The 27413-nt window shown below is 38.1% G+C and overlaps 1 protein-coding gene across 1 annotated transcript; it reads right to left on the bottom strand.

Annotated features, from left to right (window-relative positions):
• Positions 1-11303: 11303 nt before the first annotated feature.
• PCGF3 (polycomb group ring finger 3) lies at positions 11304-26677 on the bottom strand. The gene is made up of 8 exons (XM_009585459.1): positions 26569-26677; positions 20210-20306; positions 17594-17649; positions 16512-16622; positions 15938-16026; positions 14557-14694; positions 12443-12523; positions 11304-11814 (listed from the first exon to the last, which is right to left on the bottom strand). Exons 1-8 carry the CDS (start codon positions 26675-26677, stop codon positions 11767-11769), a joined length of 729 nt encoding a protein of 242 aa, XP_009583754.1. The 3' UTR covers positions 11304-11766.
• Positions 26678-27413: the final 736 nt, after the last annotated feature.

The raw sequence follows: 27413 nt of genomic DNA, 5'->3' as shown, positions 1-27413 counted from the left end.
CGTAGTTTTGGAATAGAAACCCTTTGCACAGTAGGGCAAAAAACAGATGCATGAGCCTCAAGGAAAGCCAATAGCTCATATAGCTCAGCTTTCATTCCCATTAAGCAAGAAGCTGGGCTTAAGCAAGGTGGAGGACAAAACCAAGGGGCTTCCTGAATTACAATTCTTACGGTGAAAACAATGTATTAGCATACAAGCCAGTGTTCATGTGACAAAATTAACTATCACTAGTGTGCATCAGATTATCTGCAGCCACTGCCTACCCCATCCACTTTTCTGCAGATGTCTAGACCCTGTATTTTTAAGGGAATTTCTAATTGCTTCCGTGCTGCAGTTCAGAGTACAGATCCACCATGCTTTCGCCCAACTGCTTGCTCCCAGGGTGGGGTTTTTTTGTCAGCTGAGCAGTCCAACACTGTCCTGTAGGCATTAATAATCCCTGAATGAACCAGACAAAAAAAACTTGGAAAGGAGCTGCCATGGTGTGATACAAGATTCCCTGAAGCGAAACAGGAGGAGATAACGGAAAGCCAACCAAAGTGTTCTTCGATAAAGAAAGAAAAATTGCACCTAAGGCAGGAAAATCCAGTTCTAAAATAAGCAGAGCCATTTCTGGAGTCCAAGACCAAGCTGACTTACAAAGGGTGGAAGGAGCAAGGAGCCTGAACATGGTATAAACCTATGAGCACTTTGAATGCAGGAGCTGAGCCTGCTTTCATGTTGAAATCTGGCAGTCCTGTGCTCCCAAGACTCCCATGAGTCCCTGCCAGCAGATGGGTGGCATCTAGCTGACAGTGGCTCTGCATCAGTGCTAGATTTAGAATAGTTGCATGCATCTCTGATAAAACTGATCTGTCGGAGGGCAAATGGATAGATGGGCCATTGACTTCTCAGTTACTGATTGCACCCTAGCTGTTAATTTGATGGTGTGACATGCCCATTCTCTGAAAGATACAGGTTCTCTACCCTAATGCTGTCTGGTTAGTAGCCGTCCATCAAGCTATGTGTTTTCCCCATCTTTGGATGCCCTTCTTGTTACTTCCAGGGCTTGCCTCTCCCACTGGTTGTTTCATCACCGCAGAGGTGCTCCAACAATCCTGGAACACCCCAGAACACAGCTTCTTCCCCACCAGCTGCGATTTGCCACCTCAGAGTTTCTAACCAAGGATCTGACTTCCTCACAGCCACATAACTCAATACTGGACTTCTTGCCTTAGCTTCTTCATTAGGGCAGTTCAGTTACCAGAACATTTCCAGTGACGCATGCTCAGCACCCAGCAACCTGCAAAGGAAAATTAAGAGGTATTCAACACAAAATGCAAAGCATCCAGTGAACTCCCCGGGTACTGCAACAGGCATTTCCCTACTAGTCTCTCACTTCCATTGTGCCCTTTTCCAATTAGCTAATTACTTTACACACATACAATTCATAGACTTCTCAGTCAGCCCAAGTACCCCTGTGAACCCTGTGCTTTTTCTGTTGTCTAAGCACAGCCTTCAATGTTTCCCAGTCAGCTCACCCCTCCCAATGGCCTTCAGGATCTTGTTTTTTCTTTGACAGATAACAGACAGCCTTCAAATTAAATTTATGATTAGTTATGTAACAGTGGCAGTCCTTTCAGATTCACAGCCACAATAATGACATTTTGTATTTTCCAGGCACTTAGTTTGTGTTAGTCTACACACAGTTCCTACCTTTTTCCATGAATTGTGGATAATAATTCATTAGTAATAAAAACAGCCTCTGCTCCCAATTCCAATCACAAAAAACAGGCAACTGTATGCAATTTGTACCGTCATCAGTACCTATATATGCAATTTGTACAAACAAAACTGATCATGACTAGCTTTCCTGCACCTCACTGCCTCTTCTTCCCAAATACCCCATTGCTTATTACAAGCAGTTGCATGGGCCATGCTCTGTACCACAGCAACTCAGAATCCCACAGGACATTTTCATTCAGCATTTGTTCAGCAGCAAGATGCTTACTCCCGTGGCCCTTGGGGAAATTGAGTGGGGCTGCAGGTTGCACTCTAGCATGATCAGGGAGCTCTTTGCCTTGAAGCCAGGCAGTGGTTGGAGCAAAGACACACACTTGGATGCCTCTCAGCTAGTGCTGCATGACAGCTGGCACCTATGCTAGGAAGGTCTCTGGTTTCTCTGCAACAAGTCATAGAAGCAGATTAAACTGTACTCCTGGCAAGTAAAATCTACAGGAACATGCTGGTGCTCTGAATGCACCTCAGGGACATACTCCACCACAGGAGTGTCACCTCTAATAAACATGCGTGTGCTGAGGCTGCAACATCAAACAGGCCATGGATCAGGGTAAGTAACCAGGGAAAGATGAAGAAAGTTGATGAGGCCTCCTCATATCCAGCAAGAAGAGCTCCGCCACCACACAGGCAAAGCCAGTCAACCCATCAAAGCCAAAGGAAGCAAGAGGACGAGGCCCAAGGCTAGTTGAAAGCACACTTTGCTAAGGAGGACTCCCAGAGATCAGACTCGTGATACTGAGATGCCAGTCAGCTGTAGAAAATGCTGAAGGGAGCCACCTAGTATCTCAGAACTGTGAACTTTATGCAGGGCAATGTAAGATATCACAGTTGTCCATCACAGAACCCAAACTCCCCTGCTAGCAACTCTATTCATGTGTTTAGCCTCCAGTCATTCTGACTAAAACTAGTAAAGTTTCTGTAAGACTTTGTGAACCAGAGTAGAACTATGCAAACCTTGTCTGAACACTGAGGATTCCCTAATCCTGAAAACTCTTGAAGAGAGCAGTGATGAAGCAGATCCTGTAATATCAAAAGGCGTGCAGACTTGGGACTGCTTGTTTTCTAGGAAAGAAGAGACTCTTTCTCCAGAATGAGAAGCCAGTTGTCTTTCGAGTCAGCACACACAAGATCTGTTGAGGTACCAATGGTAGAGGGTCCAGAAACAACTACTCAGTATCTTTGTTTCAAACCAGCATTATCACCATTTGCAAGCAATACCCACTGCTGCAATTAAATCCAGAGATAGCCTTGAAGCTGAGCAGAGGAAACAGTTGAAATCACCAGGTCTCAGATGTTGCAGCTGTAGACTGTAAGGCTGAAACAAAGCAGAGAAAGGAATCTTTTTCCAGAGGATATGAAACAGGACCAGAGGATACGTTCTACTTGACATCCAGGTTCACCACTATACTATCAGTCTCCTTCCAGGCACTCTCAGAAATCAGCAAAACACATTTAAAACAATAATCCAAGTAATGCTGTCACAATCTATTGCAGCTGATTACAAAGACATTGCTTAAGTGGAAGAACAAAAGCATTTAGAGAATATATTGTATTACGAAATATACCAAAGCAGAAACTTTGCTCTGCAACCTGCTGAGAACTAGCAGAACAGCCCACAAGCAGAGACATTATTTGCTGCATCAGCAGTCAGCATTTTCCACTAACAGCAATAGAGACCTTCACATGATGCAGCCTTAGAGCATCCAGAATCAAAGGCTTTGTGTTTTCTTGAATGAAGGAGTCAAAATTCAGGCAATGGATACTGAGCGTTGCATCAAAGGAGAAAATAAATAAATAAATAAATAGCCTTAAAGACATTTAATGAAAATGAAGCTTCCTTTCCCTCAGGTGTGCGAAGGAACAATTACATGCTACAGGCAGAGGCAGAAAACAAGAGGCAAGACTGTAAGGGCAACATCCCCTCATGGAAACCACACAGTCAGTCTTTCTATTAAAGCCAGTTGCTTGGATTTTTGTTCTGTTCTCATTTTTATGGATATGTTGTAAGTTTGGATACATCAACATACAATCATTACACAAAACATACGAAGCACAAACATGTCTAATTCAAACTCATCAATACAACATCTCTACACAGTGACAGTACAAGTCCAAGAATATTGTCATGTGACAGACTAGACATGTTTAGATAGATGTGGCCCACATCTTACTCTTGATAGGGGAATCTCTCAGAGTACTCTTGCAAACTTTTTTCTCCACTAAGACCATGCCACTGCTTGAATTTCTCACAGAAAAGCTAATCAAAAGAAAGCTTGGGGGGGTTGGTGGGGGGGGAAATCACGAAAAGAAACAGCTAAATGAGGTTCATGTTAGAAGTTAAAGACATGCAGGGACTTTTTATGTAAAGGTGCATAGAGAGTTGCATTATACCTCTATTCAGACACTTACTCAGATGTGGTACTGGACTAAGCTTAACTGAGTTGAGATCAATTTAATCCTGAGTGAGTATGTCTACACCAGGTTTTAAACAGCTAAATTAATCTACCTTAAGTTCCCATATTCAATTAATATGGATTATTTTTTCTGACTGCTCCAGTCTCAAGGAAACCCCGAGGAAGTTATTACACAAAAAGAGATATTCCACTTTTAAGTACTGATTTTTATAGCACAATATTCAATCAGTGGAATAAGAAAATATCAGTTAGATATAAAATAAGAAATACCAGTAAGAGCTTCCTCACATTGAATTACCTCTGGGGAAAAAATGCAGTTGGCTGCTACTAGCTGCAGGGCACTTTTATGCTTTCAGGGCTAGCTAACATGACTATTAGCACAATTTTGTGTTGTGTGGCTTGGGAATTTTCAGTCAAACTGGCATTGTTTTCACTTTTATTTATTAGATTAGCACCATGTTCAGGCAACAAGGGGAGTCAGTTCGGTTCCGTCATGTATTTGTTGTTTAGGTTTTCCACAATGTTTTGCAGTCTAGTTTTAAACTAGACTTATGAAACTTCATTTCAAACTAACACAAAGTAATAGTAATAAAAGATAAAACATCGAAGAAGTTATTTTTTCTGTCCAAATCAAAGCCAGAGAACAGTCTGAATTTCTACAGGTATATTTTACATGGGACAATACAAAACATTGACTTACAAAAGAATTTTTGCCACAACCATTTCAAAGGTCACATTCACAACAGATGCTGATGGTGGTGCTCTAATCATTCCTGAAGTGAGGTATATGTGCAAGTCATTCCTCCTGCAAACCTGAGTAACTTCTTCATGATCTATGTGCCAGTTAAAAGGACCACAACTTACGTACAGCACTAAGTGACTATGTTCTTCTGCTTGCATAGAAGAAAGCTTTTATCATCTCTTAACTAGTCCAGCATTTACAGAAGTCAGAAAATCTGTAATCACACTCCCATGAAACAGAACCCCTCCATTCGAGCACATCTTCACTAGACTCCTGTAATAGTTGCAGAAAATGCAAGAAGGAAAGAAGCTGGCTGAGCCAGACCCATCACTGGTTAGTTCACAGACAGATGGAAGCAACCAGTATATGAAGTTCAGAGAAGTGTTAGAACCACTAAAAATGAGAGCATGGAAGATACACCAAATGTAATGCTTGCTTAATTAGTGCTAACATTTATTCACTTTTAAGTGACTATACACAGGCAAAGGGACCTTTCTGCGATAAGTCTCTCATTCTGGTATTTAAATGAAGCTAGTAAGTGGCAAATGCCTAATTTCCTCAGGACAATTATACATTGGTACTATCAGTGCAAATATGTATATGAATAAACCCCTGACTTCAAACCAGCCCATAGTTGTTGGCAGCTCCTAACAAGCCAATAGCAGTAGTAAAAGCCCTTCCTGCCCTCTCAGTATGTTTAGAGCAGTTCACAAGCTATAAATTTGTATTACTGCATGTAGATACTGCAAGAAATTAAACTACTGTAGAATCTGCTTTGCAGCTTTACTGTATTATCTCAACTAGGCTTAATTTCAATTAATTTTACCTAAAAATTTCCCCATACCTTTGATCTGTTCAGGTATTAAAATAAATCTCAAAGATGTTGAAGGAAAAAAGCTCTTGAAGTTATGAAGAGGGCAAGAACCAAATACCACAACAGACCAATTTTTTCAAAGGCAAAACATACTCAGTTCATTAATCAAAGCTTCCTATAAGTAAGAGACCCTTTTTTCCCCTAGCAGCTCACCAAAGTAAAATAAAATAAAATCAGAATGTGTGTGGATACGCTTTTCAATTTGGCATGTGTCTAAGGCAATGTCTGTGTCCTAGAACGCTGCAGTCAGCCCCTGCGCATCAGCATCACCAGGTAAGAGTAAGACTGAAAGTAACACATACAGGTCAGGTAAGTACCTTTCTATCCACAGACACAAAAAGACATCAGGGCAACTGTGTTTTTCCTCTTTGTAGCTGAAGCCATTTCCTCTCCTAACTGGCAGTTACTTGCCACACTTGTCACAGACATATTGTCATTCTGTGCAGTGGAGTAATACTTTGGGCCATGTTTGTGTTTTGAGTAAAAGGCCAATTATGACAAAGCAATGCCACACCGGCATTGTTTCAGTCACGCTGTGTTTGTTCAGTGCTATAATATTATGATGGCTAGTTCCGTATGTTCTTGGGGAAAAATGGGACAATAACTTCCAGCCTGACAGTATTTCAGTTAGTTTCTTTGCTTTTATTAACAAGCATATAATATTAATTGGCAAAACACTGGATACAAGCTTCACTATCATAAAATCAAAACATTAAGCAATAATCCCAAAAGGCTTATTCAGACAAAACTAGCCACCGATAGTACAAAAATTACACAGCAACACAAAGCATAAAAAAGTGTAAACTTTCAAATGAAGCTAAGCCAAAAATATGGTTTTACACTGTGACAGTTCCAGAATCTTTATTATGCCACATATGAGGATAAAGGCTTAGTGGTTGCACTGGCTTATTGTCCCATAACTGTAAAATAATCTTGTTGCAGAATGAAAGAACAAACTCTCCTTTTGTCCAGATTAAGTCACTTGAATTCAAGATTCCACTAAACCAATGCTTTGAGTTTCAAATAAAAATTAAAAAAAAAAAAAACTGGAACATCAGTATTCAAAAATCAGGGCTCCTTCCTTCAGCCACACCTAACCATTTGCATGAATGATCCCGCTGGTTTCTGTGGAACCATCCAGGTTACTAGTAAAAAGTTACCAATATAAGTGTTCCTAGAATTGGACATTTAGTTCCTACCCTACCATTAGGATCTGGACAGGTCATTGTGGCTTCAACAGATTTCCAAGAAGCCCCAAGGATGATCAAACATGGATCAAATAGCAGGACCAGAGCTTTAATTTGTGTATAAATAAACCATAACTCCACAGTAAAACATTCCCTTTGACTTGGCACAAGATGCAAGTTCCTGGAAAGTGTTTGTACTGATGGCAAGTTTTGATTAAAGCAGAGACTGAAGCATTGTTCCGTGTTCCTTAATGTTGTTCTCTCTGCAACTTTTTACTTCAACAACAGATCTCAAGACCTTAGTTACAGTTACTATATCTTAAGTAGAGATTCTAGCGTATGGGACAATTTTTTGCCCTGTTACCAACTTTAGGCAGACTGACTGAAGTGTAGGTTGTATTAATATTTCCAGTAAAACATCCAAACTGAAGTGATTACCTGAGGAAATACAGAAACTTGATTTTCTGCACAATCAAGCCTTCTGTACAAAACGCATTTTAGGTACTTACTAAGATTCATCTCACTGATGTACAGACTGGTTGGCTTTTTCCTATTATATTTAGCTCAATGGTAAGAAGCATAATGCTGTAAAATAGGTTAGTTGTATAGTTATATTTATCATCCAGTAGAAAAAAACTTAATGAATCTCCTAGGACTAACTATGTTGTTATAAAGACAATAAGAGCCAGATAAGCTTTCAAAGGCTCATAGCCTATTGGAAAAAAATAGCACCATCATAGTTGTAGTCTGATATTTTTTATGGTCCCATATCCCCAGAGGTGATAGTGTTGTGTGTACTATTGCACAACTAATAAAAATAAATATTCCCGGGTTTGATGGTACACAAATATACCAGACATAACAATGGCACAAAACATTTTCAGATAGGCTGCAAGTCTTGCTGATTGCTTCCACGATTCACATTAAGGTTTCTTGCAAGATCATTTATTTTAAAATATTGCTGACAGATAGTTCTTGTACTTACACGAATTTAAATCCCACACTTCACTCTTAAAATAAAAAAAGGAACAAATCAAAAAACACCCCCCCCAAATAATAGCCCCAAATAAAGCCCCATTTGAACAAGTGAGAAAAGCCATCTACATTCCTTTTAAATTTAACGGTAAGTAGATGCTACATTTACAATTTAAACATATGCCTAATAAATGCATGTTTCAAACCTATTGCACAAAAGCATAAGTAATGCTCTTTATCCATACAAAACAAAAACATACAAATAAAAGCTACTCAACTCAATGTAAAAGGAAGAAGCTTGTAAAAACATCTTACAATTTCATTTTATATGCCCGTAAATAAAGCTGGACCACTGAAACCAAAAATACTTGGATGGTAAAATAAGACAGAAAGCTTAAAATAGAATAAATAATTTTATAAAGTTAAAATTTAAAACCCCAAATCTTATTTAAATTCATTATTATATATTCTATCTGAATTCTCTATATTTAATGAAACTATATTTAATGAGACTCTGAGCCTGGGTGATTCATCAGTCTCATTGCTGCTGAGGATAATGCAACAAGATACTTCTTTACTGCAATTGTTTACCAGCATAAGCAGTTATGAAAACTACTTCACAGTAATGGCATCTTCACGAAAGCCAGAATAAACTAACATGATCTCACTAGGACTAAGAGATATCTATGCTGAGTCCAACTTGTAGTCCAACTTTGAACAGTATCAGGGTTATTTTACCCAATATAAATTAACTATCTTTTAAGCTTCACAGAAGTGAAACAAGGCTCTGACTCAAAGGAGACCTCCCTCTGACCTCAATTCAACTGCATGGTAGTCTTTTAGTAAGGCTAAAGGAAATAAACATACGGTCCAGACACAGTCTTTTTTGGAAAGAGTTTCTGTAGCAAAGATGTTGTGACATTTGATTTAGAAAAGTAACTGGGTGGGCTTGTATTTGTTTTGTTTTGTTTTTTTTTCTTTTTACTAGTGAGGTTTTATCAGATTAAACACATTGCAAAAGCAGTTACACACAATTATGAGGAAAAAAAAAACAGCTGTAGGTATTAATACTGGTTTGAATTTATGTATCCATATAGGTATAAACAAAGTTTTCAATATATTGATAGCACCATAATAAATTCAAGTGGTTCTAAAGGTGGTTATAAACTTATAAATATATGTTTTGTACTGTAGATTGTTACAGTAAGAGATAGATTCGAAAGGCTTCTGAATTTGCATGTTCATAACTAATTTCTCAGTTTTACAAGTACACAGGAAAGTACTAAAATCCCAATGTATTTTAACAGCACTGCATCCATATCTAGTCATACAAAAAGTTTCTGCAGTACACACATTCTGAGGTAGACAGATCTCACACATATATATATTTGTTTTTATGTATATATATATATCCTGATTAAGGTGGTTAATCAGAATGCTGTCTGGCAGCTTTAATTTTATGTCTCCGTCAGGTACAGCCAGTGTCTGTATACTCAGGGTGCACGGAGGGTGGACATTTACAGCCCTGTTCATACATGACGCTCAGTGACTCACTGGCTAGAGCCAATCCCTTATTTACACTAGGACAGTAACAGCCACATCAACAGCTCCAGAAAGGCCCAGTATGTCAGTTTGTGTACACATCCATACCACCTGCATTCACTGTTTCATGAAAAGATTATAAAAATGGTACAGCCGTGATCTCATTTGTTCTCTTCTGCCAGTTCAAGTAATGTTAAAGACAGAAAAAAAGCTGAAATACATGTATATGAGTCCACAAAAAGTAAGACAAAACCAGAGCCAAGTCCAATTCCATTGCTCATATGCGTGCACACACCCCCACCCCACACACAAACCCAGCCACCCAGCCTGGATGTGGAGTTCTGCCTAACCCAAACATTCAAATGCAGCTACCTATACCCTCATCTGCAAGGAGAGCAGCACTTTTTGGCCTTTGTGTGGCTCTCCTTTCCATCCCCACAGTTCAGTAGGCTCCCTTTCATTTTCTGGTTGCATACTTTTTGATTTCCTTCCCATTCATATCTGTGACTGTAATTAAAAATAAGGAACCCTGTTTTCAAAGGTAAATACAAGTTGGAGCATCCCTTCTGCAGCAGCAGAGCTGAGAAAGGAGGACTGAAGACTCCAGAGAAGGAAACTATGGGACACATACTGCACAATGTTGTGCCTTGAAAACTCAAGAAGACGAAGAGGATTTAAAATGCTTGGATAAACCTCTTGCAGTATCAGCTTCCTGATATCGAGTAACAAGTAATACTTTCTAGCAGAAGAGGGGAAGGAGCACAGCTAGAGGAAGCAGGGCAGTTACAGGCAAACTTGTTTTTTTATCCAAAGACAATTATCAAAAAATAACAGGGTTTAATAATAGGAATAGCAAATCGCATTTTCAGGTGACTGGAAAACTCTTCCAAAAATTAGAAGGTTAACTACTTCCAGCTGCCAATAACATGGCATAGCCTGTTTTCAGTGACTTGACACCTGTGCCAGACAAATACTCTCACAATCATCCTATATATGCTATACTGTATACAGCTTGCAGAAATCACTTTCAACTACTGTTTTTAAAAAGCCAGCTATTTCAAAAAGCCTTACAAACAGTGCAGTGAACCCTGCTAAGTGCTATTGAGGGTGCATTCTATAACATGTATAGCTATATGTGTGTATAGACGCATGCACACATATATACATGTATATTACTTTGCATCCACTAGGGCTGATGCAAGCAAAATTATCAGTTAAGGCCAGAAGGTGCTAAAATAATCTTGCCTGACCTCCCCCCCGCAGGGCATCTAGGAATTGCGCTGAAGAAAATGCTATGGTTTCATAAGAAAACCGGTAAAGGAAATATAAAGCTTATCATGATCTGAGGAATTTTTAATCAGTGAAGTGAAAACTATGCAATATCACCCAAAGTTGCCCAAGAGCCAGTGTTTCAATAGCTAGTGAGAGCGAATTCTCTCTAAATTAAAAACTGATTTCTGCAAGCCACAACTACACAAGAAATGTTTATTTTTTAAAAAAATCACAAATCTAGCACTTTTGAGTATTTGTCATTATGTGGTGCAATTTATGCCACAGCAAAATATCAGGGCACATTAAAATCAACTGAAATTATTTCTATAAATCTTACCAAATCAACATGCATAGGGGAGTTTCAAAACTAAAACAAAGGGAGGGAAAGCAATAACTGGGCAAAAATGACAAACTTACTGGTTTCCCAGATTTTCAGAAGTTTTCAATGCAGCATAATAAATTATCACCAGTAACTATATCATTAGGTATGTTCAATGATCTACAGAACAACTTGAATAAAGCCAATGCAATCAGGCATACTATGTAAGACAGTAACACTTTGCAAAAATAGAGTTTTTAAAGATTCAGAATGTGAAAAGTAACTAAATGCAACTTCGTGTCAAAAGCAACATTTTTAAATCACCCCACAACATTCAAACTTATTTCTGTGTAACTAAGATAAATCAGGCTGAGCTACATGGAACTGTGAAGTGTTTTCAGTATCTGTAAACTTAGTGCTGGTAGTGTCTTGTTGAGCTGTGACTTCTTTCTTCCGTACAAAAAAAGTATAAATATTTTCTGTCCAGAAATCTAGGTAACGCATCCCTAGAAGAAATATTCAGAAGGACAGTCTGCTATGAAAGCACTATAGTCTTCCAAAATTATTCAGCTGGTTTGTATCATGTGATTAGTGATGCACTAAGAAGGTGCCATATGATAGTCTCTGCAAAAAACTCTGTCCAGAAGAACAATAAAGTTCTCTTACAGCAAGTCCATTTTGGGTCTGTAATGTAGCAGTAGAGGTGCTTTCTGCAAGACAGAAATATCAGATAAGTTAAGAAACAAAACCAGAACTAATCTGTTCAGTAGGCAAAACTTTTTTTTCATAAACTAAAGCTTAAATGAACTATCAGAGTAGCTACCTGACCTGTCAAAATTTTACCAAGCCAAAGACAAGATGCAATTTCATCTGTGGAGCTGCTAGAAGTTTCTTTAACTAAGGTAGACAAGCATGGCAATTATTGCCTCTCCTTTAGAAGTAGAACAGCCTTCTTGAGCTACAGAAAAGAACTGTGTTGAAAATTTCTGCCTTTTCTGCATGACAATCAATTTCCCCACCTACGTGGATTAAAATCAGTTTTACCTGAAATAGCTAAAAATACTTTCTTGTGGCTTCCACTTCCTTTACCAGACTTGATAACAATTTGACAGTTGATGCAGTGTTCCCTTTTCCCTTGCAATTAATACTTAATTCCCCTTTTCTTCATTTTCTTGGAAACAAAATTAATAGTTGGTACTTAAGGACGCTGTATTAGATATTTATTAAAGTACCTTTTTATCGAGTTTGCAGTTACTGCAGTATAGTTCCAAATGATGCCTATTTTATAAACATTTTATTTGGCCACTTCATGATTTACTTGGAACCACTGTGTCATACCTTAAATCTCCATCTAGTAACAACTACAAACTTGAGCGTGTGGTCCTTGCCAAGAATCTCTTCATTGCATAATATGTCCAGCTGACAAAACAAAGACAACAGTTAATTCATTGGGACACAGTACATCCAACAACATATTTCAAATAATACTACAAATGTTTGACGAGATTTTTTTATTCTTAAGACACTGGAATTGTTCATCTTGCAGTTGGTCTGCAGTCAAAAATAGTACCAGGAAAGAAAAGACAGTGTCTTTTCTCAATATAAAGTGTTGAAAGACCATGTCTGTGCCTACCTAGAAAACACTGCGTGAACTGGACTTAACTGTTTGATTTAGCTTCCCAAGCTGTACTAATGCCCTTTCCTGAAAGCTTTACGTGCTTTTAAAAAGGCCCAATAAAATGATCAAGGAGACAGAATTCACAAATCTCAAAGAGAGCTCAGTTATTTAACATACAATGAAAATTTTTTACCTACACCAGCCAGGTGGCTTTCTGCTACAAGGATACATTTTTCAAAAAAACTGTCTGCCACCTCCATCATATACTATATTTATGGGTTTTTGCAGATACTCAATAGCTATTTTTACTTTTCTGTCTCAGTGTTGAAAGATCTTGATATTAGAAACAGTGAGGATATAAACATAAAAACATGAGGATTATATGACTACTAATCAGCTGAACCACAATAGCTGAACATGAACTAGAACAGGGAACATGCCTGAAAACAACGAGTTCCACCAAGGTGGCTTATATTAACAACACTTTACCACAAAACCCAGAAAAGCACGAATATGCATGCAGTCCACTTACATGGCTTATCTAATTTGCAGTAACTCAAACCTGCAATAGTCTATAGCAATCAACCAAATGCCCACAAGCTTAAATCCTTTTACGATGTACCCATTACTTCGTACTGGTACACCTATTACACCACAATTTATGTACTCTCTAAGAAGGTAGGGAAGGATGGCAAAGGAATAAACAGTACCCCTGAAAGTTTATTCCTTCAGTAAAAACCAAGCACGTTGTTAAATCATAGACCGGCACAGTGCAATTTGAGGGCTTAAACACACACACTATAAAAAACATCTCCTTTTGAACAGTCATGGCAGCTATGTTGCTGCTGGGCTACAGCCAGGAGTCAACCATTTCCAAGCCAGCTGAGGTCAAGACAGGAGATACAGTTTTGTTTCAGGAAGACTAGCAGAGTTTGGGGATATACTCCAACCATAAGACAGAGTGTTGGTTTGAAGTGTACAGAAGCTAGGAAGGAAGAGTGATACAGATGCAAATTCGCTGTTGAAAAGTTTGAGCAGAAAGGTGTTGACACATTGGACTGGAAAGCAGATGATTTGATTTGAATGAAAAGTCTTAATAAAATTCAGTGAATCAGTGACATAATGTGGGGTTGGGAGATGTCAATCTGAGAGTCAATTGAGATGTCTAGAGACTGTGACCAGTAAACAGAGGCTTCATTCATATGAAGCCATTAACATTTGCCACTGTTAATTTTGAATCTGAACTAGGAGAAGTGCAAAGAATTGCATTTCTTTCTGTACCTTTCACCATAAATTCTTCCCATGATTTCAAGTATTCCCTGCAAAGGAAGGGAAAAATAGGTATCTGATAACACTCTGCTCATGGTAGGCAGCAACTTTGGGTTGAGCTTCACCAAGAGCATAGAAAAGAACAAAATATTTGTGCTGCTTTCTCTTACCCTGGGCTTCAGTAGTGTTAAATGTTTGTTACTGCCTGTCCCCTGCACTGAGTATGAAATCTCTGAAAGGGTGGGGTATACCTGACTACAAGCTGTCAAACAAAGCACCTTGCCCAAGTCCATTTCAACACATGTGGAAGCACATAAACAAGCCTTCTAGGTGAACTATATATATGGACATGAAAAGACCCACTGCAAACTAAATGGCAATTCCTGTATAGACCCAAGAAAGGACAAGAAAACGGCTACGTAACGTATAATTCAAGAAACAGTGTATGCTTCTGTTTTCCAAAAATAAAAACAGGCTAAAAGACATCCCTTTGCAAAGGAACAATCCCACATTTTTTATAAGGTTTTTATACCTGAAAAATAATTTTATAAAATTAAAATATTACCTCATTAAAAGAAGAAAGGTTAAGTTTTTTGGCAATGAATTTCTTTAGATGCAAGACTGTTGCTTGTGCTGAGCAGCGAATCCATTTTCGTTTCAATCCACGCAATTTGCTGCTATTGCATTCCAAGCAGATGCTTACCTTGAGGAAAAAGCAAACAATCAGGGTTGGCTGGAACAATTTTCTGCAGTCCTCAGTATGTATTCCATATGCAGTTTTTATTAATACAACAAAGTGAAAAAGTACAGTACTAATATTCCTTAAACTGAAATGTCTGTAGTCCTATTAAAGAAAACATTTTCTAACATATAGTCAGTTTAGTGATATACTGCAACCAAAAAAAGTTCAAGAAAGAATTTTTGATGTTGGAACAAGGCTGCTCCAGTCCAAGTTCACAGGCTGCCAATAGCTCAAGAGGACCCTATGTCAAAAGCTAGAGTAAGATAAACAGTAAGAATACCATTGCCAATTTTTAATGATTGCTTCTAACGTAACTTCTTGCTTTTAATGCAACTGCTAAGTCCAGTTTAGAACAGAATTTTAACACGTTTAAAAGGGAATTTAAAGTTTAAAAAGAATGGATACAACTGACATAAGAAACTTTTAAAATTCTAAAGATTATCTCCCCAAAAGGTCTCTCTAATTTCTATTTTTCACTCTCACTTCTTTTCTCACCTAGCTATTCATTACTTAGTCTAAGCTCTTTGTGATGATTTACTTTAAGCACTAAGAGGATCTAGTACTAGGTACAATCCCTTTGAAAGTTCCCTTACATTATAATTGAAAAGAAAATTAATCCAAGTTTAATTTACTCTGGACTCACATAACAGGAAAACATACAAGGGCTGGCTTGTTTATCCCAAAAGGAGATTTCACTTTCAAACATGCTTTGTGTTTAAAGCTTAATGGTGAACTTCCCAGCTTTCATACTATTTTTCTGGTATAGGGCTAACGCTGTCTTAATATTAGAGGTTTAAAACAAAATAAATAGTAAGTTAGTAGAAGTGCAAAAGGTTTTATTCATAATTATTGACTCACATTCAGCTCAATGTATCACAGTAATCAATGTATCACTGGGATACACTCCTTCAGAAGGGGGGCCAAATAACCTGAATTTGTTTTGAAAGCATATAAATACTTTGGAAACTCATGAACAGTCAGAACTATCAAATCTTAATGCAAATGTTTTTAACGTATTCTTCATTCCTGCCAAAACCCAAAGGTGAAACTCATGCTTACACAAAAGCATTGGGCAACACTGCATCTTGTTTGTATCAGAGGACAGAAACAGTAGCTTGAAACTGTTATTTTTCTTCCCTGTTAGCTTACCAAAGCACTAAAGCTAAAATACAACATAAAACTAAAATATGCCATATGAGCTTACTTGTTCATCACTTCGGTGGTAGTCATTATCTTCTTCCTGTTTTTCCTCAGAAGTTTCTTTGTTTGAATTTTCATCTGTTTTAGTTTCACCTTAGATAAGAAACCAGATATATGGGATAACACCCAGCAGCAGCTTCCAATACTAATATGATTAAAACAGAACAGCTCAGGACTACAATATAGAATAAACTTTGCTTTTCCCAAATTGTACTTATCTGCTTCGGCAATACTAGCTACCATCAGCCCCATGCATGAAAGAGAGGAATACATACAGAGCACAACTTTCAGTTCAACTGCTAGCATCCCAGAAGCTCGGTAATTTCAGAGTCCCCATATAGGCACTACTATGGGGATCTCCTTCACCAAGAACAATATGCTATGACCAGCAAAAAAAAAAAAAAAGATTCTGTGCACAAATAAGGGACAAAGCAACAATCCTACACTCACTGTATTGTGCAGTGTTATAAAACAATTGTGATTGTAATAAACCACCTAGGCACATACCTCCAACAGATCTGTTCATCAATTTACTAGCCATCACCCGCCCAAGACAGAATAAATAAAGGACCATTTACCATTTCGATGGGAATCTAGGTGCTGTTTTGTAGAACATGTCTCCCCTTTGATGTCCCCTGGAACTTCCATGCCCAGTTTGTGATAAAACTCCCTTTGCTTTTTCATTTCCGCTGTTTAAAATTGTAAATATTAATCCCTGTAATAAAGTTCTAATGCAATATTTACGAAGTTATTCCAAATCCCTTCCCTCTTAAGTGAAACAGGCTTGCCAACAAGTAGTGGTATTGTCAGTATTTACTACTCTTCTATCTCTGGTATTGAATCAAGTCACGCCTGTATTTTTCAGAGTTAGAATACTACAAAGTCATCTGTATAGCTACTATTATAGCATTCCTATTAGAATGAGATAGTATTTAAAATACTATACCTTATTTTGAATCACTCCCACAATATTCCAGTCAAACCACTGTTTTTGAATTTTTATTTATAGTTCTGATTTTCAATATGCTAGAAATAACTTTTAAATAATCTATTTAATCTTATTGATGTTTGAGAATGTTCTGGTTTTGCAGCTTAAATGGATTAAAATAGTCTATTTAAATGAAAGTTGTAACACACATTACGACAAAAAATTACTGAGCAGTTACTATATAAAGTACTTCTTTAGTTGAACAGATTCAGTCTCAAAGAGGATTATGAAAACACAAATTGAAAGTTACCTGCTAAGAAAGGACTCACAGCAGCAAAAACTTCACTGAAACTAAAAGCTGTTCTGCATTACATTCTATCTACATGAATTCTAGAAAGCTGGCACAAGAAGTTTAAGTACAGATTTTAACAACAACAAATGAGAGCTACAGTGTGCCAACATTCAAAAGCTGAACTACTGTTCTGCTTTACATAATACTACTTTTTGAAGAAATATCTTTACTCCCACCATCACCTCCCCCAATTGCTGCTAATAAAAGTATGAAATTAAATTAATCACTAGAAATGACACAAATGAAGGAATATGATTTTCCATTGAATATTTCCTCAGTTCCCCCCCCCCTGCATTTTCATCACCTGAATTTTTTTTTTTTAAAGTGTTAAAGAAGTATGTGCAAAACAACCTCTAAAAACAGGTCATACCACAACTTACCTTCTTGCAGGCCTGGCACAAGTTTGTAAACAATATCTTGCATTGTTCTGTCATGACTAGCAAGAAAAAAAACAAAATCAGAAGTTTAAGTCAATCATCTTGATTCAAAACATTTATCTTAAAAAAATTCCAGTACTAAATTCATGCAAAATCTCTAAATTCACCTAAGAAGAATTTCAATTCTCAAATCAGTATTTATATCAAACAAGAGAGGACATGAAACAAATTATAAAAAAGTATAGGCTAAGACAGAAACCCATGGAAGTTTGAGGAAGAATAGTCTTGGACATGTGGAGGATGATGCCTCATGGAACATGGCCTCCTGCATCAAGGCAAGTACATCACTAATAATCTCAAAATTCTTTTATAATTTTGAGGTAAACTCATTTTTATTACAAAAGAATCAAGGATAGTCAGTTTCTTACCCCTACAGACTCGTCTCTCACATTTCTAGATTACTTAGTTATCTTTACCAGGCTTTTCCAAAACCGCAAGAAAACAGCTGATAGAAAAAGATCACAACAATAACATTTTACTTTGCTTTTAACAGCCAACATTTTAACTCTGAACAAAATTACACAGGCTCAGAAGCCTGTATAGGTAGTGTGGCTCAAATAAAAGAAAGGTAATAATCCCACTGAACTGGAAGGCAGCAGGACCAGTTAAGATTCTAAACTTTAATTCCCAGCTCACCTAGACAAAATTCTGTTTTAGTCTAAAATAAGTCATTGTCTGAAAGAAACAAAATATTACCCTAAATTCCAATTGATAAATAAAATCAGAAACATTTCAAATGTCTGTCTCGGCTGCTGCAAGGTCATTACCCCAATAGAGTTTGCCATACCAAATCCTGAATCTGACTTACACAGGAGAAGAGGCTTATAAGGGTAGTCTCAGGCTTCTCGTCGCCCGATATGAGCACTTCACAGCAGTGGAGACCAGTGAACAAGTACAGAAATGGTGACAAATCAAGAGATTTACAGTCGACCATTACAATCTTTTAAGTAGCATGACAAGAAGAATCAAAATATTAATTCTAAAATTAGTATCATTTCAGCCAGTAGCAATCCCATTTGCACAGGCTGGGATTTGCAAGTGTCACATATGGGTTGCAGGAACATCTCCAAAAATATTTCAACATAAATGAGTAAATCAGCCATCACTATTAGATCAGATGTGAGAATTTAACAGCATTCAGAAATGAAATGTGAAATAGGAGACACATTTGGTTTACCTATTTTCCAGATGGGGGGAGGTGAATAGGAGTGCAAATCTACATTCTAAGACATGTTGTGAAACTCCTGACTGTCAATTCTTTATTAAAAAATATATATATCCAAAAGTAGGCTGGGCAAAGGCTGTTTCAGTCTTGAAGGGGCAGTATTTTATAACTAGTTCAGGCAAAATACCTTGAAGTGTATTCAATGACAAAAAAAAAAAAAAAAGAAGCAAATTCCTTTCTAGCTGTTCTCAATTTGATGCTGTTTCCTGGCCTCTTTTGGCACAGAAAACAAGCTTCTGAACCAAAGCACTGGTGTATCCCTGTAGGTTACAGAAGACAAACATACTGTCTGAAGTGTCATTTATTCATTCTTGCCTATTGGCATCTACTTGTCCCTTCAAGCATACACTCATATAGGGTATTATCAGTGTACACTATTATTCTTCAAATGCAGAGATGGCATAACTAGTTTCAGGCTCTCGAATCAAGATCAGCTTGAGCAATGTAAGTGTGTATAGAACATAGACAGTTTTCTGTAAAAGTGAAGAGAAATCAGACTCATTTTCTATAAGCATTGCTTCACAAGTTGTTATAGAACTGAGAAAGGCACATTTAAAACTGCCACAAATGAAAGCAAACACACAGTCACAATGGATTTTCATCAGCGGAAGTTACTACAGTTCAGTAAAATGAAAGGAAAGCACTGAAGAAAAAGAAAGGGAATGTCTTTTCTGAAAACAAAAGGAAAAAAAAAACAAAAATACTTAGTAAAAAAAAGGAAACCGACGAACAATACCACATTCATGTTAGGTCAGAAAGTGAGAGCACTCTGTGTAGGGATCAAAATAGAACGAAGGACAAGATTCTTCCATTCTAGAGATTAAAGGCACTGGTCTAATATTTTTGCTGCCATATTCTTACCTGTTCCTATGAACTCGACAGACCTTTCAAAGATTAACTGAACAATAAAGCTGATAATTATTTCTCTCATTACTCTGTCAGACACTGACGAGCACTGTTCCGCTGAGACTAATTATTTTAAGAATTTTGTAAAAGTATAATTTCTTAATTTCTACAAATGTTTCATTTATGTAACTTTTATGACCCAAGCATACGAAATGAGGAATGACTAAATCCCATAAAACTCACATAGAAATTAAATAGCAAATGCATACTTTGCTTGCTTTTAAATCTGGAAGAAGCTAACAGATGTCAAGGAGTTGCAAATTCATAGCAAAGTTTGATCCCATTTCTCCTCAATCACCTTCAACCTTCCTTTTAAATGTTTAACATGCTGGTAAGCAAGTAAGAAAATTTAGGGAAAAGCTGTGCTGTATTAAAGAGGCTGAAACAATCTAGAGTGAAGCTAGTTGCACTTTTGCTTTCATACTTACCCAATATACTGTAACGGGTGGCTCTGATGTATAACAATTCTACAGGTTGGGCAGGTGTTGTTTTCCTCCAAGTATTTCACTAGGCAGCTTCTACAGACTGATAACAAATTCATAATTAAAAAGAAGTACAAGAAGCATCATGAAAAAAAAGTTTGTTTTTATACAGTCACAGAAATGCATCTTACTGGAATTTACACAAAGTTCATTTTTTACATCATGTAAGCATGATTTCTAATCATGCAGAATACAGTTTCCAGTATCTTTCACTAATGTTGATACAGGGAAGAGATGCACTAGAATTAAGGCATCTGTACCTAGGCAGTCTTCCTAATAAAGCATACAACACACAATCCCACTCTGGAATTTACTAGAACAGCAACTTCTAGCAGGTCAACATCATATTGCTTGCACCATTCAGCTTGCACAGATGATATTACAGGAACTGTATGCCATTAAGATACTAAGCCTATTTGCTTTAACCATGGCCACATACAGAAGTAAAGTGTACAGTGGCAATGAACCCAACACAAAAAAATTATTCCAAAGTTGGATACTTTCTCAAAGAACAACAAACTTTCAGAAAGTGGATATCCAGGTGCTATTTTAATTATAACTTTCACAGAGTACACTACAGTTAAACTTCTACCAGAAAAAAAGTTACACGAGCACAGACCTTCAGTATTTGTAACATTTTTACAAATGTTAGCAACTTAGAAGTTGCTAAGGCAGTCGTTCATTATAAAGCTGCATGCTTTTGGAACTGTTTCCATTTGCATACACACAATCATCCGTATCTCATTCAAAGTAAACTATGTACACTTCCCCCCCCCCCCGCCCCCGCCATCCTGAAACAGTACTCATAATATACACTTCTACATGACATCCTGACTCACTTGAAGTTAAAACTCAAAAATGTAGGGGGAAAAAAAAAGAAGGGGAGGAATAGCTTTTTCTTAAACAGCAGCAGTTCATTTAATCTTGGTATTTATGCACTTGTTCTTAGCACATAAAATGAAAGAATTTCTGTAACTATAGTGCCATCTACCTCTCAGACAAGATGACAGTACAATTAAATAAACACCTGTTAATACCAAAAAAACTATGCAGCAGCAAATGAAGTGTAGTAAATTTGCATTCTGCATTGTATTTACACACTTAGGATGACAGTACTGTTGCTGGTAGAGGTTATGGTTAGACCAACCCTCATAGCTTTGCACACTAAGCACAGATCTTGTATAGCAGTCTGTTCCAGTGGAACACCAAAGCAGTAGATCCATTTGCAAAAGTGAACCCAAAGCCCGGTCTTACCAAGACAATGAAAGCAGAACCTGACAGTGGAAGCAGGGACAGGTATCCCAGGAAGCGTACAGGGACATTGCCTGGTTGTGTAGGGATGGGGTCAGGAAGGCACGGACTTGCGCAGCTGGACTTGGCAAGGAACGCAAAAAATAGTAAGAAGAGCCTCTACAGGTATGTCAGCCCGAAAAGGAAGGTCAAAGAAAGTGTACCCCGCCCCTGATGAGCACGCCTGGCAAACTGGTAACAACAGACGAGGAGAAGGCTGAGGTACTCAACAACTTTTTTGCCTCAGTCTTCACTGGCAACCTCTCTTCCCACACCTCTCGAGTGGATGAACCTCAAGACAGGGACTGGGGGAGCAAAGTCGCTCCCACTGTAAGAGAAGATCAGGTTCGAGACCACCTGAGGAACCTGAACATACTAAGTACATGGGACCTGACGAGATGCATCCCAGAGTCCTGAGGGAACTGGCTGATGTAGTTGCTAAGACTCTCCATGATAATCATGAAAGTCAGGTGAAGTCCCCAGTGACTAGAAAAAGGGAATCATTGCACCCATTTTTAAAAACGGTAGAAAGGGAGGATCCTGGAAACTACCAACCCAGATAGTCAGACTCACCTCTGCTTGGGAAGATCACAAAACAGATCCTCCTAGAAGCTATGCTAAGGCACATGCAGGGCAGGGAGGTGATTCAAGGCCAGCATGGCTTCACCAAGCCCAAGTCCTGCCTGACCCAACCTAGTGGCCTTCTATGATGGAGTGACTACATCAGAGGACAAGGGAAGAGCTATGGATGTCATCTATCTGAACTTCTGTAAGACCTTTGACATGGTCCCCCACAACATCCTTTTCTCTAAATTTGGAGAGATAAGGATTTGATGGATGGACTGTTCAGTGGATAAGGAATTGGCTGGATGGTTGCAGCCAGTGAGTAGTGGTCAACAGTTCAATGTCCGGATGGAGATCAGTGATGAGTGGTGTCCCTCAGGGGTCCCTATTGAGACCAGTACTGTTTAATATGTTCATCAACATCATAGATAGTATAACGGTTGGACTTGATGATCTTAGAGGTCTTTTCCAACCTTAATGATTCTATGATTCTATAATTCTATGATGCCATTCAGAGGGACCTGGACAAGCTCGAGAAGTGGGCCAATGTGAACCTCATGAAGTTCAACAAGGGCAAGTGCAAGGTCCTGCACCTGGGTCGGAGCAGCCCCCGGTATCAATACAGGCTGGGGGATGAAGGGTTTGAGAGCAGCCCTGCGGAGAGGTACTTGGGAGTATGGGTGCAAGAAAAGCTGAACATGAACCGATAATGTGAGCACAATGTGTGCTCGCAGCCCAGAAAGCCAACCATATTCTGGGCTGCATCAAAAGAAGCGTGGCCAGCAGGTCGAGGGAGGTGATTCTGCCCCTCTACTCCGCTCTTGTGAGACCCCACCCGGAGTACTGCATCCAGCTCTGTAGTCCTCAGTACAAGAAAGACATGGACCTGTTGGAGTGCGTCCAGAGGAGGGCCACAAAAATGATCAGAGGGATGGAACACCTCTCCTATGAAAAAAGGCTGAGAGAGTTGGGTTGTTCAGCTTGGAGAAGAAACGTCTCTGGGGAGACCTTATTGCAGCCTTTCAATACTTAAAGGGGGCTTACAAGAAAGATGGGGACAAACTTTTTAGCAGGCCCTGCAATGATAGGACAAGGGTAATGGTTTTAAACTAAAAGAGGATAGATTCAGATTAGATATACAGAAGAAATTTTTTTACGATGAGGGTGGTGAAACACTGGAACAAGTTGCCCAGAGAGGTGGTAGATGCCCCATCCCTGGAAACATTCAAGGTCAGGTTGGATCAGGGCTCTGAGCAACCTGATCTAGTTGAAGATGTCCCTGCTCATTGACCTTTAAAGATCCCTTCCAACCCAAACCATTCTATGATTCTATGGTTCCTTCTAGAACAACCTCCCATTTCAGTACATCTTCCAGTTTGCACTAAGTATACACTAACTCCTCCTAAACTGAACTCGTCACAAGTCGGCTCAGGTTCTGGCAGGTTTATTAGTCTAAGCACAGCATCCAAATAAATGCAACTAGACAGCTTATGGAGGGTGCTGCAGTCTTCTAGATTGGTTCTTTTTTCATAGGGTCAAGTGAGGATTAATAAGCTCTCCTGAAACTGGAAGTCCTAGGAGCATGGGACAGCCAATATGGGAACCATTCTAGGGTCTGAAACAGTAGTATTACTAGAGTTTTTCCATTACCTGGGATTTCCAAAGTCTCCAATCTCCATTTATCCAGATACTTGGGCACTGATTGTAGGCCTGAACTGAGCTGTACATTTTCTGGTTACTTTTACAGTAGACTTAAACATATCAGAGAACTTTATTAGAAAAGGAACAGGCAAGGTTAATCCTTGCTCACTTTTTTTTTTTAAAACAGTTTCATTCCTCTTGACTTTTCATTTCTGTATCTAGTTCAAGAAATACAGTTGGTCTTTCATCGTCCTCATGAACCCACAAAATAATACCTTTCATAACGTATGAGGCTTTCCCTTTCATAACACACGAGGACAGCTTTCACACGTAAACATAATGAAATTTAAATTACAAATGTAAAAGTCTAACAAGACCTGCACGTATCTGCTAATCTAGAATTCTAATCAAGAAACAGATGTAAACTAGGAAAGACTTAACACTGAGTTACTACTACTAATGAAGTTTTTATCTACTGACTTATAGGTTTGCCTGTCACCAACAAACTAAAGATACAGCAGGGAAACAAGTAGGAAAAGGAGCAAAACACACTTGTTTTCCCCTGAATTGTGTTTTACAAAAGAAGTTGGCCCTGTCCCTCCAAAGGACTGGCCTTGGTCCTCCAAATGACTCCTGCCAAAGGACCTAACAACTACATCTACTACTGCAGTGAAGAGTCTCTGAATGTCTGAAGGACAGGAAATTAGAGAAAAATGAAAAAGACAGAAAAACTGTGCAGTTCTGAGTAGAAACAGAAAGAAAATTTGAAGGTAATGTAATTCAGCAGAGAATTCACTATCTCAACAGGGCACTTTCAGGTTAGATTTTTCAAGGATGCTTTTCCAGGAACATATATTATTAGCATTAACATACAGAATACAAATGATGCCAACATGTATAAAGTTTTTTTAAAAAGACAGGGCTGTGTGCCTCTTCTCAGAAAACTGTAATTCTACAGGACACAAATTGAAGTAGTAGTCTGACCATATAAACAGCCAAAATAAGGGAGGGACAAGCCACAAGGGGAGGGGAAGAAAAAAAAAAAAAAAAAAGAAGTAGAAGCTTAGAAGCTAGCAAGGAGCATTCCCTGATTTTTGAAGCAAGCACTGAAGCACTGTAGTACTGTGGATTAATCTAAAAATTTCCTCCGTAAGCAAATGTAAGAAATGGTGCAGACGATGTCAGCTAAGGGGCTTTGTGGTTTGTTTTTTTTCTTCAAAGAAAAATGAAAAATGATCCTCTAGCTCTATGTCAGCCGTGTTAACTTGTTATAATACTGGTTTTGTATATAATCTTGTTAATAGAAGCAGTAAAGAATTTAGGACAAAACTAAGTAGGAGTCTAGCTTAAGGATCTCTACACTCCAAGAAGAACACTATGGAAATTAAGATGTGAAACAGATGCAGAAGGGACATGAGAATAACCAAAGTGACATGGAAGCGTGATAAGAACAAGAAAACCATTAAAGCTGATTAACAGAACTTCTAAATAAAATACAATGGAAAACATAATCTCTGACAAATCATGAGCATTATATTTTGCCTTTGTAAGACGTTTTAGGTGAAGAATAAGTCCACTGAAACTTTTCATTTTGTGGAGATGAAGCCACTGCCACCAAGTAATTTCCTTACAAGAAAGTTTAGGACCATGGGTCATTAAGTTATTCAAACAACATACTAGCTTTATCAGAGTAAGAGTGAAATAACTGTGACAGAAGTATTTTAAAACATGGGATGTTTGAAGTGGCATGGCAAATACTATTTAATAGATTAATACAGGCGCATATAAACAAAACAAATGATATTCTAAACTCCAAACAGATAAAACTGGACAAATGGAAGCTCCTGGATGACAAGGATGTTGGTAAAGTGCAGGGATTCTGAAGACACAGCTAGAAAAAATACTTTTGGTAAAACCCTGTAATGTAAGGTGTAAAGCCACCAATGTGGCTGCTACAGAGGATATTTAATGTCACTGTAGCAGGCCTTCTGGACTGAAGGTTAATTCCTCAGCTGAAACCTACCTTAGCAAAGGAAACGCAGGACCAGAACAGATTCAAGACAGAAAATAGCTTTGGAGTTACCACTTCGGACTATAGGGGTGCTTCTCCTCAGAAGGAATCTTTCTGGATCTTTAGTTGGAACTGTGCCAATATGCAAGGTTTCCATCAGAATATTGCAAACCCAGCACTCCTATATCCCATGATGTCAACAACAAAGATGCTGGGATGGACTTATACCTTCAGTTTTCTTGAAGCCTAAGGCTTTGCAAGGTACTAGGGCATAGTTCACCGATGTGAAACTAGAAATTCACAAGGTAACATAACAACAAACTACCTCATCACAATATTTTGGAACAAAAGCTTATTCTAGGGTACAATGCCATATACTTATTCTTTATCAATGAACTACAGCTGCTTTCTGCAGAGGAACAGGAGAGCAAGAGGCACTTGGAAGGCTCCAGGTGGAGAACATATGCTATGTTGACTATCACAGAAGAGAGAACTAGGCATTCCACATTCCTTTAGCAGAAAGACAGACTGCATTCTTGAATGCATACATTACCACTACTTGCATATGGCTTCAAGTTTGTGCAATACAGCTTTAACGTTCTCTTCATTGGCTTTGTTAAAAAAGCAAATAATCTGTTAAAAAAAGCAGCGTCTAGTAAAGCATGCATTATTCTGGCTGATGCACAATAGATTTTTTAATTTCAACTAAAAACCATTAAAACATGCTGCACATCAAGTTAAAAAAAAAAAACAACAAAACCAGAAACAATTTCTTTAACTTAATTATACTTCTACTTACAAGTATGTAAGCATTCTGTTACAGTAGTAGCATCAATCAGGTATCCATTACACAGACGACAGGTTATATGGGCATTAATGTCCCAAAGCTTAATCTTTCTCGTTAGCATCTTTGGTGTCTGCAGAAAAGACATATCATAAAGTAACATAGCTGTAGCGATCAGGTAAAAGTCATTTGGCAATAAATGATTAACTAGAATTAACCCTAAAGATATGTTTATACAGCTTTAGGCTCTTATATAGTGTACACGCGTGTGCATGCACACACACAATGATAGCACTAACTTTTAAAGGTCTTCACAGAAGTGAAACAATGTAAAACCCACACTATTTTGCAAGTCAAAATTTCAATAGCATAGAAAACAGTGTTTCTACCATGCTATTAATAAGTTGCTTTACCAATCAAAGGACTTGGATTTAAAGTGAACCCCTACTACTCTACAGATCTAAGTAATCACATTCAGTCTAGCAATAGGGAAAAATTATCAAAAATTTGAGAGAGAAAATCCTCAAAGCAATTTAAGAATTGAAAGCATTTTGATAATTAAGAAGTCAAAATAACTGGGTCTGATTTGGCATAGTAGGTTTAACCACACTAAGTGTTTGCCTTGTGCCAGTATGGTTAAAGCATAATTTTGAAGCTGTGTCTCAATAATGGAGCTGAAAAGTAAACCCTCCAAAATCCCATTTTATTTAAACTCAAGTTAATTAAAGAACACATTACAAACTAAAGTAGTCTCATTGGCAGAGCTGTAGTTTGTTATACTAAGAAACATGAACTAGAAAGTTTTTTTCTCTTCAGAGCAAGGGATGGCATAACCACCATTAAAAGGAATAAAAATCAGA

This window comes from Fulmarus glacialis, unplaced genomic scaffold (genome assembly GCF_000690835.1).
Source record: "Fulmarus glacialis isolate BGI_N327 unplaced genomic scaffold, ASM69083v1 scaffold7469, whole genome shotgun sequence".
Lineage (NCBI taxonomy): Eukaryota > Metazoa > Chordata > Aves > Procellariiformes > Procellariidae > Fulmarus > Fulmarus glacialis.
Note: the sequence above shows the minus strand (reverse complement) of the source record. Positions and strands in the feature narration are given on the sequence as shown.

Coding starts and splice junctions, on each gene's coding strand:
- PCGF3 (XM_009585459.1), bottom strand. CDS start 26,677: ATGCTAACGAGAAAGATTAAGCTTTGGGACATTAATGCCCATATAACC. Junction 16,027..16,511: donor CCTAGATTCCCATCGAAATG/GTAAATGGTCCT, acceptor TTCTTATCTAAG/GTGAAACTAAAACAGATGAA. Junction 14,695..15,937: donor ACCACCGAAGTGATGAACAA/GTAAGCTCATAT, acceptor TTTTTCCTCAAG/GTAAGCATCTGCTTGGAATG.